The sequence below is a fragment of the Canis aureus genome, chromosome 37, assembly GCF_053574225.1.
Source record: "Canis aureus isolate CA01 chromosome 37, VMU_Caureus_v.1.0, whole genome shotgun sequence".
Lineage (NCBI taxonomy): Eukaryota > Metazoa > Chordata > Mammalia > Carnivora > Canidae > Canis > Canis aureus.
The window spans coordinates 3,798,980-3,818,545 of record NC_135647.1 but is presented as its reverse complement, the minus strand read 5'-3'; the positions used below and the strand labels follow the sequence as shown (position 1 = coordinate 3,818,545).

Genomic DNA, 19,566 nt, shown 5'->3' with positions numbered 1-19,566 from the left:
GTTCTTGGGCCAAAATGGCATTAGAATGGAAGATCTCGTGAAGACACAAACACTCCACCATTCTCTAGCTTAGCTAATGCCTTAGACCAGTTAAACTCTACTCAGAGTTCAACATTTCACCATTCTAAGGACAAGAAGGGGCCAAGTTTAATTTTCTTGAGCTGATCTGCGGATTGACATCAGTTAGTTTTTAGAACCACTGTTCAGTTTGTCAAGGGCTCCCAGAAGACCAAGGCTGTTGCCTATCTGGGGTCCCCATGTGCTTAAACTACAGATACTTGTTACCCCTGGATGGTACTGGATTAAAGCCACCAAGGAGATAAACCACCTCTTCCCTGTCAATGAGGAATGACAGCTTTTAAAATTAGAAATATTTTGTTCTTTGAGTCAATAGTTTAATGACTTGACCCCAAACTATTCATAAAAATGTGTGCATGTATGCTCACCATGATATTTTTCAGAGTTGGAAACTACATCAATGCCCATCAAGGAATGAGAAAATAAATTATAGAATATCCACACCCTGAGACACACATAATCCATCAAATAGGATGAAGTAGATAAACATGTTCTAGCAAGAAAAATCACCATGTTATAGTACATTTAAAAAATCAGTTATACTACAGAACAGTGTGATCTCATTTAAGAAAAACATAATTATTATATATGTGAGCAGATATATCGAAAAAAATCCAGAAGGAACATACACCAAATTATTAACAGTTCTCCCTGGAGGCTGCACTTATGGGTGCTCAAATATTTACAGTATATTTTTGTAGTTTGCATGGTGTTACATGTATATGTTTTTAATAGGCAGAAGAAAATTATTTTTATAAAAAACAGATGGCAAAATATTCATAGTAAATGAGAAAATTAAAAAATCTTTTGGCTTGATGTCCATGATTTGGGGCTTTACCTTTTCCCTGAAATGCTCGTTTCTGGAGGCTGCGTCCAGGTAAAGCATCACAGCCTGGCTCACTTCGCTGTCATCCCCAGTGAGCAGCAGAGCCAAGGTCCTGAGTACTTCCTGCTGGGCCGGGAGGCTGCTAGGTGCAAGGTCACTCATGGCCTGAAGCAGTTTCTCATCTCTCAGTGATTGCAGAGTCTGAATCAAGGAAACTAGCAAGTAAAAAAAGCAGAGTATCCTCTAGTTCCATCCATGTCATTTCAGTAAGTCAATCAGAGAAAGACAATTATCATATGATCTCACTCTCATGGAATTTAAGAAACAAAACAGAGGATCATAGGGGAAGGGAGGGGAAAAGTATACAGTGAAGGAAATAATAAGTAAACACTTTCCCCAATCCTCCTGATGATAGTAAACTCTTTTGCCCCTCTGTCTTTCAGTTTTACCCGTCTAGCAAAGCCCTAGCCTTGCGTAACCTCAGCTCTCACATCCCTCTGTCTGCACTCGGGCACCTAGGCCCTGATGGAGAAATTGATAAAAAATAAAATTCTGAGTCCCATTTGGATAAGTTGACCACGTTCCATGACAATATTCCTTATATTATATATAAGGATAAGGAATATATTCCAATCCCCGATGAGGTATCCAGAGTAGGCATCTATTAGCTACAGAAACATTAGGATTAGAGTATATCTGGTGAGTACAGGTGGGAAAATATAAACTAAAATTCATGCTCATTGGTAGAGCAGCATCCTTTATATACTGGACACATTAGTTAATTTTTTTTTCTTTTGCTTTAATCTCCCATTCCTTCTGCTGGGGATGTTTTGGTCATTTTCCTGCTTTATAAATAAAGACCCCAGCAACAGGGCTCAGAGGGTAGTATGCATAACAACTGAACAAACAAATAATGGAAAACAACCCAATTGTTCAACAATAATCAACTATATTAGTGTGCATGCAAGGCATGCACACTAAAAAACTAAAACTAAAAATTTACAAAACTAAAAAAAGTTTCAAAGAATAACATGAGCTACAATGTCAAATAAAAACTAGGATATAATATTCTATAATAAGTCATCACAATTTAGGAATTTCAAACCCATGCATATCCAACTAAAAATACGTAAAAATTTAAAAGTAAGATAATAAGTGATTTGAGTATTTTCCTATGTATTTTTCTGTTCCTTTTTTTTCTTTTTTAAATAATGAAGGCTCTTTTCTTATCTGAAGGAAGAAGGAAAAAAACATGTAAAAGTTATGATTTTTTCCACTGTCATCCTCCACTCCTACTGGTGAGTAGGTGAAACTTCTCTGGGACCATTGTGTAAGAGGTTAGAGATGTCACCTGTCACTAATGTCACTGGAGCAGTAAGAGAAATTTATCAAGAAAACTGATTTCAACCATGTCAAACATAGAATGAAGGAATGAAGACTATCCTGAAGTCAGACCCTCTGGTGTCCTGCCTCGGCTCTCCTTCTAGAACTCTGGACTAGTGTTTGCTTGTGAGGGCTACACAGACTTTCCTGTGTTCAGGGTGGCATGACACCAGGTGGAGGAGGATGTGCTGCTTCTCCCTAGGATGTGACCACTGGGATGGACACGTTGGCCCAGGGTTCAACGTTCTGGAAAGAAGGGCTAAGCCGGGTGCTGTGCCAAACCATCTACTCCTAAAGCACATGCTACATTCCCACCCCTTTTCCTCAGTTCTGTCAAGCCATGGTGGGTTTACAGAGCACAGATGTGGGAACCAGAAACCAGCCCCTTGCTGCCTGGCTCTACTCCCAAAGAGGTTTTCCCTCCTTGCAGGTGCTTATTTTATTTCTGGTATTTGAAGCAGCACATGAGAAGGCAAAGATGAGCTAGCTTCATGCCACACTTCCCTGCTGGTGCCCATCTTCTCATTCCCTCAGGATTCACAGCCTGAGATTTGCTTCCCCATCTTTCCTCCTTCCCTTACCAACATGTCACCCCATCTGCCTTCTCACGAACCCCACTTCTGTTTACTATCATGAAAGCACCACCCAGAAGGGCAGCCTAACATAGTACTGCCTGTAGGCTTTCCCACAAGCAGCAAATACAATACATTAATGAAGACAAGAAATTACACCAGTAAATCATTTAGCAGCTTCTTATCAATGTTACATCCTTGCTGGGTGATTGGATGCTCTCAGCAAATCCCCGCTCCACTGCCAAGAGGCTCACTAATGTGAAGGGTCAGAAAGTCATTGAAAAGGCAGGTCTTATCCCAGCTGTGGACTTAGGGAAAAAATTGGTTACCATCACTAAAAACTATGCCTGAAAAGCCCGGAGTGACCTCCCAATGGAGCTACCTCACAGTGTGACCAAAGAACATGTCCCACCTTGCTTGGCCAGCTGGCTCACATAACTCTCCAGGTCGCTCACACCGTGGCTGGTAAAGTAACTATAATACTGGAAGACAGTGATGACTTCCAAAGAGAGGCTGGAAGGTAGCAGAGGCTCAGGCCGGTCCAGGATTTGGGACACCAGGGTTCGGAACACTGGAAGGGAAAGATACGAAGCGGCTTTTAAGAGACATGACCATCCATTCATGTTTTACTGTGGTACGTGGTGGTGGAGCGAAGTCTAGGAGGTGAGCTGATCCTCGGTGTGCTGCATCTACATGTCCACACCTATGTAACTGCCATTTGGGTGAAGATACAGAACATGGCTGGCACCCTACAGGGTGTGCATGTGCGCCCTTCTCACCACAGACCATGTATGATCTGACTTCCGTCAACGTGAATTAGCTTCACCTGTTCTTGAGCATCATGTAAATGAAATAATATAGTATATATGTTTTGGGGATCCCTGGGTGGCGCAGCGGTTTAGCGCCTGCCTTTGGCCCAGGGCGCGATCCTGGAGACCCGGGATCGAATCCCACGTCGGGCTCCCGGTGCATGGAGCCTGTTTCTCCCTCTGCCTGTGTCTCTGCCTCTCTCGCTCTCTCTGTGTGACTATCATAAATAAATAAAAATTAAAAAAAATATATAGTATATATGTTTTGTATCTGGCTTCTTTTACTCAACAAAATATCTGTGAGATTCATCTGAATTATTGTGTATAGCAGTAATTTATTCTTTTTAAAAACTTCTGTGTAATACCCTATTGTATGAATTACTATTAACATATATATATACACACAATAGATACATATATGTAATACTATATGTGTACATATATATACACACATTATATATACACATATACACACAAAATACATTCATTTTCTTGTTGGTGGGCATTTGAGTTGTTTCTGATTTTTTATTTTTGTGACTAAAGCTGCTATGAACCTTTTTTATAGGTGTTCTTTTTTGTGAGTATAAGCATATATTTACCTTGATATATTTAGGAGCAGAATTGCTGGGTCCTAGGGCAGGGGTATAGTTAGCTTTAGTAGACACTGCCAGTGTTTCCCAAGTGCTTATCCCACCTGATACTCTCTAATTGGTGACATTTTAAGGAAAAAAGTATATAGCCACCTCAACAGCAATACAGAAATAGTGCTTTGAAAAGTCACTGCTGATATTCTGAATTAAGACATGTGCCAAGTCTATTTTTTCCTTAGATCATACTGAGTAGATGATGCTTTCTCTGGAGAATCAGCCTCTTTTTCCAGGGCGAGCTGGTGGGGAAGTGGCGAGGGAACCCGCCCGTATTCACTCTCAGAACGACAGTGACACCTTCCTCCCCCCTCCTGTCCTGTACCTGGGTCTGCAAGTCCTGGATATTCTCTGTTGACAGTTCTGGCAAAGCTGGCTTCGAGCTGCTTCATCACTCTGTCAGCGGAGCTGTGATAGACACCGACTGGGCTGCAGCACTTGGTCCAGAATGACAGCAAAGACAACTTTTTGTGAAACTCTGGGATGGCTGGAAGAGAAGAGCAACCCCCATCCCACGACACATGTTTTGAATGAAGCAGATGAAGAGATGTCCCTGTGTGGGGGTGGGGCAGGCACCAGGGCTTCTTTTTTTTTTTCTTTTTAAGACTGTGGTTTTTTTTTTTAATAAATTTATTTTTTATTGGTGTTCAATTTGCCAACATATAGAATAACACCCAGTGCTCATCCCATCAAGTGCCCCCCTCAGTCCCGTCACCCAGTCACCCCCACCCCCGGCCCACCTCCCCTTCCACCACCCCTAGTTCGTTTCCCAGAGTTAGGAGTCTCTCATGTTCTGTCTCCTTTTCTGATATTTCCCACTCATTTTTTCTCCTTTCCCCTTTATTCCCTTTCACTATTTTTTATATTCCCCAAATGAATGAGACCATATAATGTTTGTCCTTCGATTGACTTATTTCACTCAGCATAATACCCTCCAGTTCCATCCATGTCGAAGCAAATGGTGGGTATTTGTCGTTTCTAATGGCTGAGTAATATTCCATTGTATACACAGACCACATCTTCTTTATCCATTCATCTGTCGATGGACACCGAGGCTCCTTCCACAGTTTGGCTATTGTGGACATTGCTGCTAGAAACATTGGGGTGCAGGTGTCCCGGAAGACTCTGGTTTTTAATTTTTTTTTAAGTATGTTACACATCCAATGTGGGGCTTGAACTCACCACCCCGAGATCAAGAGTTGCAGGTTCCACTGACTGAGCCAGCCAGGTGTTCCCTAAAGATTGTGGGTTTTCATCGGAACTATAAGATTCCTCTGTATTAGGAAGATTTTCCAAAGGGCAAAGAAGTTCTGAGAAGGAACTCATCTAGCCTCAGCAGCCAAGAAAACGCAGCTGAAGCAAAGCTGTTTGCTTTCAGTGAGAGAAAACACAGCAGCACTCCTCTTGGAAGATGGCTTACTACCTCCTTTCCTGGAACTTTACAGCAAAGTATAGGCTCAGAGAAGGAAACCTGAAGGGGACAGGACAGGGCAGGAGGTCGCTGGAGAAGTCTGATACCCTGCCCACGTGGCTCTCAGACAAACTGATGAAGAGCACTGTGTCAGGTGGCACATGTCAGCATTTCCCCTTGTGTGACCATAAGGAGCCTTTGCAGAGGAGAGGATACTAGCCACTCACATCCTGAGTGTCCTCAGGGACACAGTATTCTGTTCCTTTTCATGCCTCTCAGACACCTGCTGAGGTCCCCTGCTCCTGGTAGGACTAGACATGGAGTCGAAATGCATAACAAGAAGCTACAGGGAGTTCTGTTCTAGGCTTCATCCAACCTAACCTAGAAGAGCCTGGTGTTCCCCTATTTCCACAGGAGAACTGATGTGCACAGAGACAAAGATTCTTGTCTTTAGAAAAGAGCTCTGTGGTCAGACCACACAAATTCAGAAGCATCTTCCCCGTGTCAGGTTCTCCACTGGGAGAACCAGGGACTTTCCTGAATGCCTGTGAATCCACATATTTCCACCTTTTCCAAGGAGAGTCTGGGAGTCTCCTGTATCTGCCAGGCAGCCACTATGGGAAGCACCTGAGCCAGTCCCGTGGCGTAAGCACAATCCCAGTCATCTGTTCCCAAATGGAAGTGCATTGGCGGGAAGAGTCTGTGAGATTGCATACGAGTTGGATGCTGGTTACGTGTATGTCCTAGTGTCTGACTTCTGGGGGTGGAGGGACTCCCCCCCCCGCCAAGTGTTTGACTCCCCAGTGTTAATGAAACTGCACCAGCATGGAGATATCCCTTGATTTTACAGCTGAGCATGCCCTCCTGCAGTCCTGACACAGCAAGGAAGAGATGCGGCCAATGGTGCACCAGTGGCCATCATCTGTACGGCTGGTGGTGTGATGGGCAGGGCCTTACCTTCAATGACAGAACTGATGTTCCCTATGTTCTCATCGCTGACAGCTGACAGTTTCTCCATCACCTGGATTTGCCTAGAAAGCTTCTCCAAGAGATTGCTCACCATGAATGGGGTTTTGCTTGAGAAAACAATTTGCTGATAAAACAAACAGAACCACCGGGTCAGTTATGTCATTGTCAGTAGAGGTTTCCTGGCCCAACCCCATCTTTCTTAACTCAGCAGTGATGCTAAATAAACCCATTCAGTTGTTTGGTTCCAGTTTGAGAATGTTCCTCATTCCATGCTGTTTACAACATCTGATGAAATCACACGTGATTTTGTTGTTTTAAATGTTTTTCATGCCTGTATAGATTCTGGAATGTTCTCAGTAATAGAGCTGCAAGGTTATTATAAAGTTGCCTTTCCTTTTATGTATTGTAAATCTTCTGTAAATCCTCCTTGAAACTTGGAAGGCCTATTTAGGCTGCTTCTCCATGGGCTAACAGAAAAGAGATTTATTTTACAAGTAGTAATTTTTCACAGCATGGATTTATTTTCTTGTTTTCAAGCTGAAAGTTAAGAGCATGCTGTATAATAATCATGATTATAACCAAGGCTATCTCGTTCTAATTAACGAGTACTTTTTTATGTACCAGATAGTCTGACCCCATGTATTAGCTCATGCTGTTTCTCACTGTTACCCTAAGAGTCTATCAATACTATTGATCTTCCACTTTAAAGATTTTATTTATTTGTTTATCTATTTAGAGAGCTAGGAAGAGGAGAGAGAGAGAGAGAGAGAGAGAGAGAGAGAGTATCCTAAGCAGACTCTAAGCTGAGCACAGAGCCCAATGCAGGGCTTGATCTCAAGACTCTTGAACTGAAACCAAGAGTTGGATACTTAATTGACTGAGCCCCGCAGGCACACCTTGATATACCATTTTACTGCTGAGGAGACTGAGGCTAGAGAGATCAAGTAACATGCCCAAGGCCACAGAAATAGCAAGTGATTTCACCTATGTGCAGGTCACAAGAGCAAAGGGTGTGAGAGACAACAGAAGCGGGTAGCTGCCTAAAGGTTCTCATCCTTCCTGTGTCCCTTGGAGACCTGTCCTGGTCACATGGTAGGCATGGATGCAGGATGCATCCTGAACCACCGTCCTGTACTGTCTAAATCCTCTCGACTACACAAATAGGATTTTTGAATTCAGAAGTCTAATCTAGCAATTATGTGCTGATGCCTTTCATGTAAGAAAATACAGTAGAAATGAACTGATTTTAGGTGTAATTATAGCTATTATGATTCTTATGGAATGCCCATTTTTATCTCTTTGCAATTAGATGCCAAAAGAACACATAAACTTACCGATTCAGCAGTGGATGTGAGTTAGAAATTATGTTTCTAATCCTTATTCCTTCATTCTACATCTTTATATCTACCTCTTTTGTTTTTCTGGTACTGATTTTCCCCACAGAAGCGCTGACTTGTTTTAACTGTGGCCTGAGTATCGGCAAGAACATGGCACTGAGCATTGCTTGCCAGTTAGTCTGTGAGAGAAAACATTCATTCCTTCATGGAAGAGAATTCTCTTATGTCTCACAAAATAATGACTTTCCCTCTAAAAGGCGAACAGGTCATTGGCTCAGCATAGAATCAAGCTCAGCAAAGACAAAGAACTACAAAAACCATCTCATTCAATTGGTTGGGGAATAGAGAATAGCTGTAAGTGAACCACAATCCTTGTCCCTTTTAGTCAGAAAAAAAAAAAAATTGCACCTCCTCCCAGACTGGTTGTCAGTAAATGGCTTACGGATTCCAAAGTCAACAGAAGAGATCAATTGGGTCGTTGGTCAACATGGTGGCAGAGTCATAATTGCCAATCAGCTTCCCACAGTGTCTAAGGTGACTTTGGGGTTCTTTATTCGTGGAGGAGAGGCGTATTCTACATCTTGTTCCAAGTGTATATGGAAGAAGCATGCAAACCCACACTGGCCTCTCTAGAACCCTTTCCTCCTTACCCTGCCTCTTGTCTTCCCGTTGGACCCATGCTCTTAGGAGCACAATTTCTCATTTTTTGGCACCCTTCCTGCCTGGCCAATCCCTCCCGAAGACCTTCCACATTTGCTTTCACATTCTTATCCTGTTCCTCATACATGCAAGTAGGCTGGAGCAGACAGGCAACCAGGCAAGGAGGAAGCACTTAGGTAGATGCTCAGGGAAAATGCTTTGTTCAACATAGCTCAAACACTTCCTGCAATAAAAGGATTTTGAAACATTGTCTTCAGTGCTGCAAAATCTTAATTGGCAAACAACTTGAAATGGAAAGAAAAATAAGTCCCACGGTGTATCAGAATGAGAGCTAACTGGTGATGATAGTGGCCTATGAAAGTATTCTTTCCCATTGCTAATGAGTATTCATTCAAGATCTGGAAAACTGGGGTTATGTTCAGTGACATTTTGCCTTTAGCTGTCCAGGTGGTAGAAAGGCGAGTCACGTGACATCTTCACATCAACATACACTCAGTAACTCTGGCTCTCAGAGTCAAATTTTTTTCCTTGGTCACATGACTCCTTTATCAAATGACTGGGGAGCGAGAGCTAACCTGTTACCTTTTCAAGGGTGGAGAGCTAGGTTTTAAGATAGAATACCCCAGGCTGGGATCCCTGGGTGGCGCAGCGGTTTGGCGCCTGCCTTTGGCCCAGGGTGCGATCCTGGAGACCCGGGATCGAATCCCACGTCGGGCTCCCGGTGCATGGAGCCTGCTTCTCCCTCTGCCTCTGTCTCTGCCTCTCTCTCTCTCTCTCTGTGTGACTATCATAAATAAATAAAAATTAAAAAAAACAAACCCAGGCTTCAGGGAGGATGGCCATGCCATGAGGACTTTTGAGTTGGCCCAACTCAAAGGAGGACTGGCCCCTTATTCCCGAATCATTTCTCTGGCAAAACTGAAAAAGGAAGCCCACACTCTTGGCACCTCTGGGACCCAGGCTCTAACACAGACGCAGCCCCAATCCTACCTGCACGAGCTGGGTGCAGTACTGAAGGTGCCTGACGATGGTGATGTCCAGGCTTTCGTTTCCTGTGGTCAGCGGCAGGGGGCTTCCGGCCACACTGGTCCCCACTCCCGTGTCTTCTGTCAGCGCTTCGCTGAGGTGGCCCCTGGCTTCCGGGTGCACTGCTCTGTAAGCGCTGGGGCGGGAAGGGAAGCGACACGTGAGCACTTCCTTTCAGCGTGGAAACCACAGGTCAACTCATCACAGGTCATGGAAGGGCCCCCCCCCCCCCCCCAATCAGAGGCTTCTGCGGGCCTCCCCGACAACCTGAGATACTTTTCAAAAACTACTTCTTGAGTCGGCCTGGGCACCAGTTTGCCTTGTTAGAAGGTCACGCGAGCATATTGCTTCCAGGGCTCTCTGCTTCCCAGGCACAATGAGCCATTGGAGCCATTGGAGCCATTGGAGCCATTGGAGCCATTGGAGCCATTGGAGCAGGCCGACCAAGTGGTCTTTGAACCGCTCTCGTCTTGCACTTGTTACCCTTTCCTGCTCAGTGGTTGGGGCGCTTTGCCAGGCTTTCCGGGATTAAACTGTCCTCAACTTTGGTGGTTTCCCAAGAGCGATACCATTAAGAAGTAACATCAAGACGTTTTCTTGGCCTCAGATCAATGGCGACTTGAAGAAAGGGAAAGAGAAGAGCTGCCAACGGGAGACAGGACATTCCGCTCCAGACAAAGGCTAAGAGGGGCATTTGCATCTTTCCAGGCGAGGCCTCGTTCTGCCTCTCCTGCCTCGTCTCAGCCTCTCCATGGGACTGTCTATGGTCAGGTCATGATGGGCACCTACATTTACAAATAAATCTGTTGCCTCTGTTATCCAGTTTGGTTCTGAAAATTAATCTATGTGGGAAAGAGGGAGCAGTTGTCTCATCTCACACTGGGGAGGACTGACTAGCAGAGCTGTTCACCACGGTGTCCTGTTACCCGGGCAGCTAGTGGCTTCTAGGCTTGCGCCCCTAGCCTCTGTGATTTAAAAAAGATCACACACCCGAGTGTAAGGGCGTTGAACGCTTTCCTCCAAATTCACACTTGCCTCCAAGGGGAAAGCACTCTGCTTGTGCCCTGGCAATCAACACATATTTAAAACATCCCCAATTTCCTCTAATAACACTGATGACATAAAGTGGATCAGTTTAGACAATTTAATATCAATGGTCTACAAAGTGTACAAAACCCACAATGCTTTTGTTGTTAAAATGCTTCCAACAGCAACAAGAATGAAAGTTTTGATTCAACTTTGACATATCACATAACAGCTTAAGCTAAGGAGTAGAGGGATTTTTGGTTTAGAAGTACTTCACAAATTCAAGTTAGAAAAATCTCTGCATCGAATGTAGGAGGATGACTTAAATATTCCATTCATTTAATAGATTTTGTTTGCCATGCCCTCTGTTTGCTCAACGGATAAATTCTGTTTCTCACTTTTTCATTTCCTGATTAAGAATGAGCTCTCTAGAAACAAGAAAACCCTCAAAAATGTTACCATAACATCACCCACAGAGCGGTTTGTAAAGATTGGGACAGCTAGAGCTCCTTGTAACTTGAAAACATGCTTGTATAAAATGTCAAAAGTAAAGATGGTAGAAATCCACCCTTTGGGAAAGTATGTGTGTGCTTTTTTTTCTCCCCCAACCATTAAAAGGTATGTTCCACTGTGCTTGATTTAATTCAACTAAAGTCACAAAAAGGACCCCAGACTCTAGCTCCAAACACAAGTTTGGCTGTACAAGAAAGCCTGATGGATGGGTGCCTGGGTGGCTCAGTCGGTTAAGTGTCTGCTGTTGGCTCAGGTCATGATCCTAGGGTCCTGGGATCGAGTTCCGCAATTGGCTCCCTACTCCTCCAGGAGTCTGCTTCTCCTTCTGCCTCTGCCTCACTCATGAATAAAGAAATAAAATCTTAAAAAAAAAAAAAAGCAAAAAAAAAAAAATGCCTGGTGGAGAAGGTGACAACATTTCATCTGTCATCCCTTCCTGCTTCCCTCACCGGCCCTGTCCACCCCAGAGAAGGTGCATTCTCCACCAGGAGTAATCTGTTCCTAGTAATCAGTTGGCCTTCCTCGTCCTAAGGTAAATATGCGCCCCGGGCTTAAACCTGGCTTTGATATGTGCACCGATGAGCTTGATCTACAACTACTTTGCTAAAGGGAGCAAGAGATAAAGGGGTGGAAAAAGCAGAGCATAACAAAATGATGAGATTAGATATAAGACACAGACTGAGGAGAACCAAGTATGAACGGGTTGTCCAGTAAGAGTTCTCAGGAAACAGAGCCTACCTAATTAATCTGGAATTAATTAAATTGGGGTCAGGCTGTAGACCCCGAGCCCTCCAAGATGCAGGTGTGCACACATAAATGGATACACACGTGCATAATCATGCAAAAATGTCCCCACCATTTATGAGCAGGAAAAGCAATTCATTCTTCCTTAAACAGCACAAAAGAGGTGAACACTATTTAAAATCTGTCCTCGACAATGAAAGGGAGCTGAAAGCCAACTGGCCCTTCATGTAGGGAGTGCTCTCTTCCTGGGGATGCGCACAGGTGTACCCCCACCCCGCGAGAACAACAACCACCCTACTGAGGTGTGAGCAGACACCAACTTGACACTTACCTATTTTTCTCAGTCTCAGTGTCTGAAAATACAGAGTCAGCGCCTCCTCCAACATTACAAACCTCATCACCATCCTCCTCCTCCTCCTCGTCAAAATCGGAGGTGTTCAGGAAATCAAAGCTTTCTAAAGCACTTTCAACTGTAAGACTTAAACTGGAAGACCGGCTGTGGCCTCCGGCTGGTTTGCACTGCAAAGGCAGAAGGCATCAGGAAAATATCAACACATCCAGAAGCAGAAACAGAAGCAGCAACAGTTGACTCGAGATGCGACACTTTCTTTTTTTTTTTTAAGCTTTTATTTTGGGTTGTTGTTGGTGTTAAAAAAAGAAAGCATTTAAAATCTTCATATCAAAAAAAGTTACAAGGATGGATAAAATGACACAATATCTGGGATTTGTTCCAAAAATAATCTGGAGGGGAAATAAGCAGGGGGAAGAACAGACAAAATGAGACTGTCCATGAGTGGACATCATGGAAGTTGGGGGATGGGCTCATTGGGAGCCGTTATAGGTTTCTCTCCATTTGTGCTTGAAATTTTTAGGCTGAAAAGTTGAGAAAATATTACAACCCAGGAAGTCCTGGGAGACGGACCTGCTATCCTCCTCTGTCTAGTACTCAATCCCAAAGAAAATGCAACCAGCAGACAAATCTAAAGTTGTCAAATCAATGCCAAATACCAACCATCTGTAATGCTACATGGCAATGCATTGTCCTGAGACAAGAGCTGGCTACCTAAAGGAATCTGTTCTAAAGGATTAACAAAACCAACTCGGAGAGAGAAAACTCACCTAATTCATACTTCCTACATAAGTAGACTTATGTACACAGCGTACGTAAGTCTTTACATTCACAGCATATATACTTTTCTTTGATCATCGAGGAGAAAAGGAAGGGCTGGGTACAACAAGCAGGGGCCCTGCGTCCTCTACAGCTGCATCTCTGAAGGAACACATTCCATCACTTCCCTGACTGGGCCCTGGAATTATGTGAGCAAACTCAATCTAGGGCCTGGAAAATTCTACATTGCCAAACACAGATAGAAGCATGACACACAGAATAATGCCATTTGCTACAGGCACAGAGATGGAAAGAAGCCCTTCCAAATATTCAAAAGAATGGATGCTGGGGTGGATTGAATGGGACAAGTCCTGCAAATCAGAAGAACTAAATGGTAGGTCCTCCATCCAGTTAGGTGGCACTCCTTGCTGACTTCGAAACACAAGGCAGGCAGCACCTTGCAGAGATCTGTCTCTGATACTCAAGATGGCACAAAAGCACAGGGGAAACCGTCTTTTGGTCTTTTAAATCAGAGTTGTTTCATTCACCCTCAGTGGTGTCCGTCCCAGAGGCAGCATCATTTAGTTTCTGATCCTCAAGAGGCTTAGCATCCTAGGAATGTGAAGGGGGGAAAAAGAGAAAGCTGTGTCCAGCTGATGCTTTAATTCTGGCTGGATCCAAAGCCACTTGCCCCAGATCGAAACTATTTTCAATCTCAGAGAGAGAGAAGGAGCCAGTCCAGATGCAACCCACTTCTAGGGTCTTCTTTCTTAACTAGCTATCTGCTGAACTTGACCTCACAGAGTATGGATGTGTTTAAATGTCAATCATAACAAAGGGATAGACAGTTAAGGATTTTAGAGGCAAGATCATTTTGAAACAACAACAGATTGAAATAATACTCTGGAAGGAAATCTGGGACCACCAGGTTTTTATAAGACTAACAGATGGCTTGCTGAGTGTCTGCTGGTGGATCCAGCTACTACTTATCAGCAATCTAGATGCCTGGAAATGGGAGCTGCTCTCTCCACTCGCTTTCTCTAAGACACCTGCTGCACGTGGGGTCAGTTGTGTCTTGAAATTTAACACCTCTTGCCCATTAAGCAAAGCCAGTCAACTCTGCAGACGAGAGTTTGTTGAGGGAGTAGAGATGTTTTCATGGGAGTATTAGACAAGCAGCCTTCATGAAGGAGTCCTGAACTGGTGCTTTCAGATTCAGAGCACTCCCACCTGCTACTCAGAGGCAGGTGGTACCTACAGCTGAATTAGTCTGTGCTGAGCACTGGAGGACCTGGAGAGTTGGGGCTTTGCTGGCCTCAGCTGCCTTGGGGACAGATATCCCTAGGGGTTAGGTGCGTACCACTGAGAAGGATAAGATAGAAAAGCCTTGGAAATGTCCTTCCAATGCCCCTGAGAAGACCCCATTTTATAAACAGCCATTCAAGGGGGTGAAATAGCCTTCTGCAGGTTGAATCCTAGCTCACTACTAGCACCTTATTTTCAAACCTGCATGACAGGACAGGTCACCAAAGAATTGCTCTTTCATGGAAAAAGACCCAATTTATCTTCTGTATGGCAATATCAGAGTGGCCAAGCCAAGAACACAAGAAGTGATGGCAGTGGGATTCAGGACAAAATTCAGGTTCTGTCTTCTTGTGCAGCCTTTGAAAAAGTTTAATTTGCATGCCCAGTGGCAGCATATACGTTCCAGTGTAGCAATAATAACCTCAGGATTAGGACTTCCCACCTGAGAGGAAATCATCCCTTTTGCTCTCCCCTCCCACCAAGTCTGATCAGGAACAGGGTTGAGGAGGCTAACTCTGGTGGAACTGGGGGTCCCTGGCTTCTAGAATACAGATGACGATGTATGAGTGATTAATCTCAGGTTCCAACTCCCTGGTTGAGACTAGACCAGAGAAGGGAATCTCTGGAGGCAGCACCACAGGTGGGGACAGGAGTGCAGGGGTGCAGGGGTGGGGGTGGGGAGATGGGCCTGTGGCTCCCACATCAGGGGTTGCCTAACTCTTGACTTCAGTCAGGAAGGGACTCTATCCAGTAGCATCTCCATGAGATTGTGATCCTCAAAGTACCTCCCTTTCACATTTGGGATTACAAAGACTAACCCTGGGGCTGAAGGAGCCCAGACATTCCTCAGGGCTGCTAATTTAACTCCTGATCATCATAGTTGCATCGATCTGTTGTTAGGGAAATATAGGTGAACATGCACTCCTGGTGTTTAAAAGTCAGGGCCACTCAAATGATGATTGGTTACTGGTTCTGTGTGGAGATGGGGGAAAACAAAAAGATACAACTATTTTAAATAGAATGTTGGCTTTGGATACCTCTCTTCAAACCTAATCTGATTTCCCTAAAACGGTACTTACTTTTAGAATATCATCCAAATGCATGATTTCTTGGTTCAGATCCTGAAACACTTTGTACTGCTCTTTATGTGGCTCTAATGCAAGGAAAAGCCCACTAAATGCATCCTCTAAGCTTCCATCTAGGAAGGATCTACAGCCTTCGGATTCTCCACTGACAGAGCCCTCAAAGAGCTGCCTCTCCGTGGCCACTGGCACCTCCGCCGTGGTGAGCCTCTTGACCAGCTGCTTTGTGATGTTTCCTTCGAAAGTGTCCAGTTCCACAGGCTTGAGCTCAGAGGCCTCATCAGACTCCTGCAGGAGCGCCTCGGCCACATCCTTCTCCAGGAACAGGTGCTTGGTGGCAGCACCGGCAGACGCTCGGCGCGTCTCAGGGTTCCCAGGCCCATCAGTGTCCTCCTCCGGGTGGGGCTGTGACTCTCGGCCTTCTCTGGAGGAGTTCCTGGAAGATGCTGAGCTAGAGTCATCCGTGCCCTCATTCGGGGAGCAGAGGCTGCTGTGGTTCAGCTCTGCAGGGGTGATGGTAATTTCTGGATTTGTGGAGCATGTGTTGGCCAGAGAGCCAGCTGGGTCAGGGGTGAGGGCACAGTCCCCGTTGGGTAGGTCACTGAAGCTGAGACACAGGGGTGTCTTCTCCTCAGCTGCCTTTCCATGTTCAAAGACGTCATCAGGTAGATTAGACTGCGGATAAAAGGCAACTCGTTATTATTTTAAATACAAATGATGTGTTTGGTAAGGGCACCTGGGTGGCTCAGTTGTTGAGCGTCTGCCTTTGGCTCAGGTCATGATCCCGGGGGCCTGGGATTGAGTTCTGCATCAGGCTCCACGCAGGAAGCCTGCTTCTCTCTCTGCCTTTGTCTCTGCCTCTCTCTCTGTGTCTCTCATGAATAAATAAATAAAATCTTAAACAACAACAACAAATGATATGTTTGGTGTGGTTTATTTCCAGACAAGATGCCAAGCCATTAAAAGAAACAACCAGCACTTTCATAATATTAACTTTTTATTTGTTGATTTTGTGTGTGCATATGTGTGTGCGGTTGCATGTGTGGCAAAAGAAAACAAGCCCTTACAAACTATTTCTGGTGCTGCATCTAGGTGAAAGTTCATTATACTATTATTAGGTTTGATATTTTTCAAAAGAAAAGATTGGGGGAGTATGGGAACAGAGCCTGTTTCCTAAAATCCAGGATCTCACAGTATTTGGCAGCCATAGTTCTGAATAACACTACCAATTTTTTTTTTTTTTGGCATTTATCTTAAAAGACTTTCCAATGTTCATGCTAGTTCACTCAAAAGATGTGATGCTTTGTTCTGCTTCACTTCTCATAAGTTATTTTAAAAGAATCTCTATCCACAAATCCCAAGCCCTTGAAAATGTTCTATTAATTTAGTAACCATGCCACAAATAACCAAAGGCCAGAAATATACTCGCACAGCTTCTGTAAAAATGGAAGAAAAAAGATGAATAAACCTGAACATCTCCCAGGATTGCAGAGCCAGAACTCTCAGGGTGTCTGGAAACACCAAGTTGTCTTTTCAAGCTGACCCAGGCTGGGTCAAGCACACTCTGTGATTCATGAAGCAGAACGCAGAAGGGAGAGAGGTTACAAATATCCAGGTAATCAAGATAATTTATTTGTGCAGGCATTAAAATGATGTCTAGGTCATCTCTTCCTATGCTGTGGTCTAGGTGGTATCTCCGTGCCAAATGTGGCTCCATGGAAAAAGTGTTCTAGTATTTGAGATCAACTCCTTTGAAATGGATAATTTCTCTTCGGTTCCAGATTTGATGTTTTAAGTAAATGTAAGTACTGAGCAAATGCCTATTTTAACTATATGGAGGGCAAAGAGGGGCCTTGTGGTAGCAATGGGTTGGGCTACTCCCTGGGCTTCTTCCCAGGGGGTCCCTTAGGCATCTCACAGAAGCCCTGAGTCCTCCAGGTGGTCCTGCCCTATCTCATCTCATCTCCAAACCACACATCCTAAGCAGGCAGTCTGCTTAAGTCAGGGTTCTTATTCAAATTCCAAAGTCCTTGCCAGCCATTTCTCTTGATCCCATGTTCCCAAACCTGATTGGCAGCTGTGGGAGTGGCCAACATTGAGTTAGATGAAGCTGGGATGCTCTATTCAAGGGAACTTGAGGTGTGCCATGAGGGGACGAGCCCATCCATGGGCACACGAGAGTACAAGGGGATGTGTCTCTTCTGATTGAGGCATGACATAATGAGGCAGGTCCCCAGCACAGGGATGGTGCTGCCTGGAGACAGGTGGTCCTGGAGCTCCACCCCACAGGATGGGGAGGTGGAGGCAAGGAGGCGGAAGAGCCTTCCAGAAGGAATGTGTGTGCACAGGAGCAGCTCCTGAAGAGGGTGGTCCAGCTGGAGGGGGGTGGGGAGTTTGGGAGGCTGGAGCAGAGAACAAAGAATGGCCAACGGCAGGTATGGCTGAGGCCAGATGGATACAGCCCTCTGAGGAATCTGCCTGTACCCAAAAGGCTAGAGGAAGCTGCTGAGTTTTTTTCTAATCCTGTTCTCATTTTTTTTTTTTTTTTTTTTGTTTATTCACAGAGACAGAGAGAGAGGCAGAGACAAGGCAGAGGGAGAAGCAGGCATCATACAGAGAGCCCGACGTGGGACTCGATCCAGGGTCTCCAGGATCACGCCCTGGGCTGCAGGCGGCGCTAAACCGCTGCACCACCGGGGCTGCCCAATCCTGTTCTCATTTAAATTATGCTATTAAAACCTCTACCGGGATCCCTGGGTGGCGCAGCGGTTTGGCGCCTGCCTTTGGCCCAGGGCGCGATCCTGGAGACGCAGGATCGAATCCCACGTCGGGCTCCCGGTGCATGGAGCCTGCTTCTCCCTCTGCCTGTGTCTCTGCCTCTCTCTCTCTCTCTCTCTCTGTGTGACTATCATAAATAAATAAAATAAAATAAAATCACAAGATTCATATTAAAAAAAAAAAAAAAAAAAAAAACCTCTACCGACTCCCTCCACCACTTACCGTATGGGAGCATGAATAGATGCCTTACATCAATAGTTACGAACTGCACCTGATATATATGTTTTTTTGGTCCATGCGTTCATGCATATTTTCCTTCTAGAGTCTTCCTATTTGCCTGTGAAACTCCCCTAGGTTAGCCTGCCTTTCTCACCTGTGTTTTATAATTCAACGAATTAGATGCAATTTTTATTATTATCATTAACCAGAAAACTTTTTAGTCCTTTCCTTTCTCCTTTTTCCCAAAGATTACTTTTATATGTCGGTAAAGAGCAGACTATCCCACGTATAGGTGTTCAGATGAGTATGTGTGCATTCTCTCATCACATGATGTATGACACGTATGATGGAGGTTACCTGCTGCACTCCTGACTACAAATGAAAGAGCTTCTTTTACTAGGGTAGTACAAACGCTACCATAAACTAAGGCTAAGAACCTCTTTGAATCAAAATAGCTCAAGGAATTTCAGCATGAATCCCTCTCCCACTCCCTTGAATGCCAGGTTTTAAGGCCTAAAAGTGTGGGTGAAGTTTATCAGCAATAAACTAGTTCAACTTGGGAACAAGCACCTTTGACTGTGAGTACATCTGCACTTTTAAGAAACGAAAATCTTGTTACCATGGATATCTTGGCCACAGAGGAGAGAAATCACAGCACGAAAGCAGGGATCGTGGACAAGAGGGGGACCAGGCACGTCTGGCAAAGGGGCATGCGTGTGACCACTCTTCCCACCCTGGGGACGGGACCCCTGGAACCGTCACCCCGTGAGCAAGAGGGAGAAGGCAGAGCCATGCCCAAGCAAACGTGCCCCGAGCCCCAGAGGCAAGCACCGCACACCGGGCAGGCCACCCCCACTCACGGAAAACTCTAGCTCGGCCTCGGGTCTCAGCCTGAGCGAGGGCAGGTCACTGAAAGAGCGGCTGCGGTACAGCTTGGCAAGGAAAGTGTCCTGCAGGGCACTCCAGACAGACAGTCGCCCTGGCTTGGCTGCTGGGGGACACAGCCGCCTCTTCAGGTGTCAGAGCAAGGGGAGGGGGGTTAGCGGAAAGCATCGGTTATGTTTTGTTAGCTTTTC

The 19,566-nt window shown here is 45.0% G+C and overlaps 1 protein-coding gene across 7 annotated transcripts in view; it reads right to left on the bottom strand.

The window, feature by feature from the left end:
• The window catches only part of RIPOR2 (RHO family interacting cell polarization regulator 2), a 220,082-nt gene that overhangs the window by 13,963 nt on the left and 186,553 nt on the right, over window positions 1–19,566 (bottom strand). For 5 of the 7 annotated variants that reach the window (XM_077886071.1, XM_077886072.1, XM_077886073.1 and 2 more), the window contains exons 13-20: window positions 19,351–19,500; window positions 15,491–16,168; window positions 12,330–12,517; window positions 9,680–9,851; window positions 6,681–6,816; window positions 4,638–4,799; window positions 3,272–3,430; window positions 917–1,119 (exon numbers count right to left, since the gene is read on the bottom strand). In XM_077886071.1, coding sequence (XP_077742197.1) covers window positions 917–1,119; window positions 3,272–3,430; window positions 4,638–4,799; window positions 6,681–6,816; window positions 9,680–9,851; window positions 12,330–12,517; window positions 15,491–16,168; window positions 19,351–19,500 — 1,848 coding nt within the window. Of the gene's footprint in view, window positions 1–916; window positions 1,120–3,271; window positions 3,431–4,637; window positions 4,800–6,680; window positions 6,817–9,679; window positions 9,852–12,329; window positions 12,518–12,602; window positions 13,719–15,490; window positions 16,169–19,350; window positions 19,501–19,566 lie in introns of those variants that run through there. The other 2 variants (XM_077886075.1, XM_077886077.1) reach the window with 2 other exon arrangements.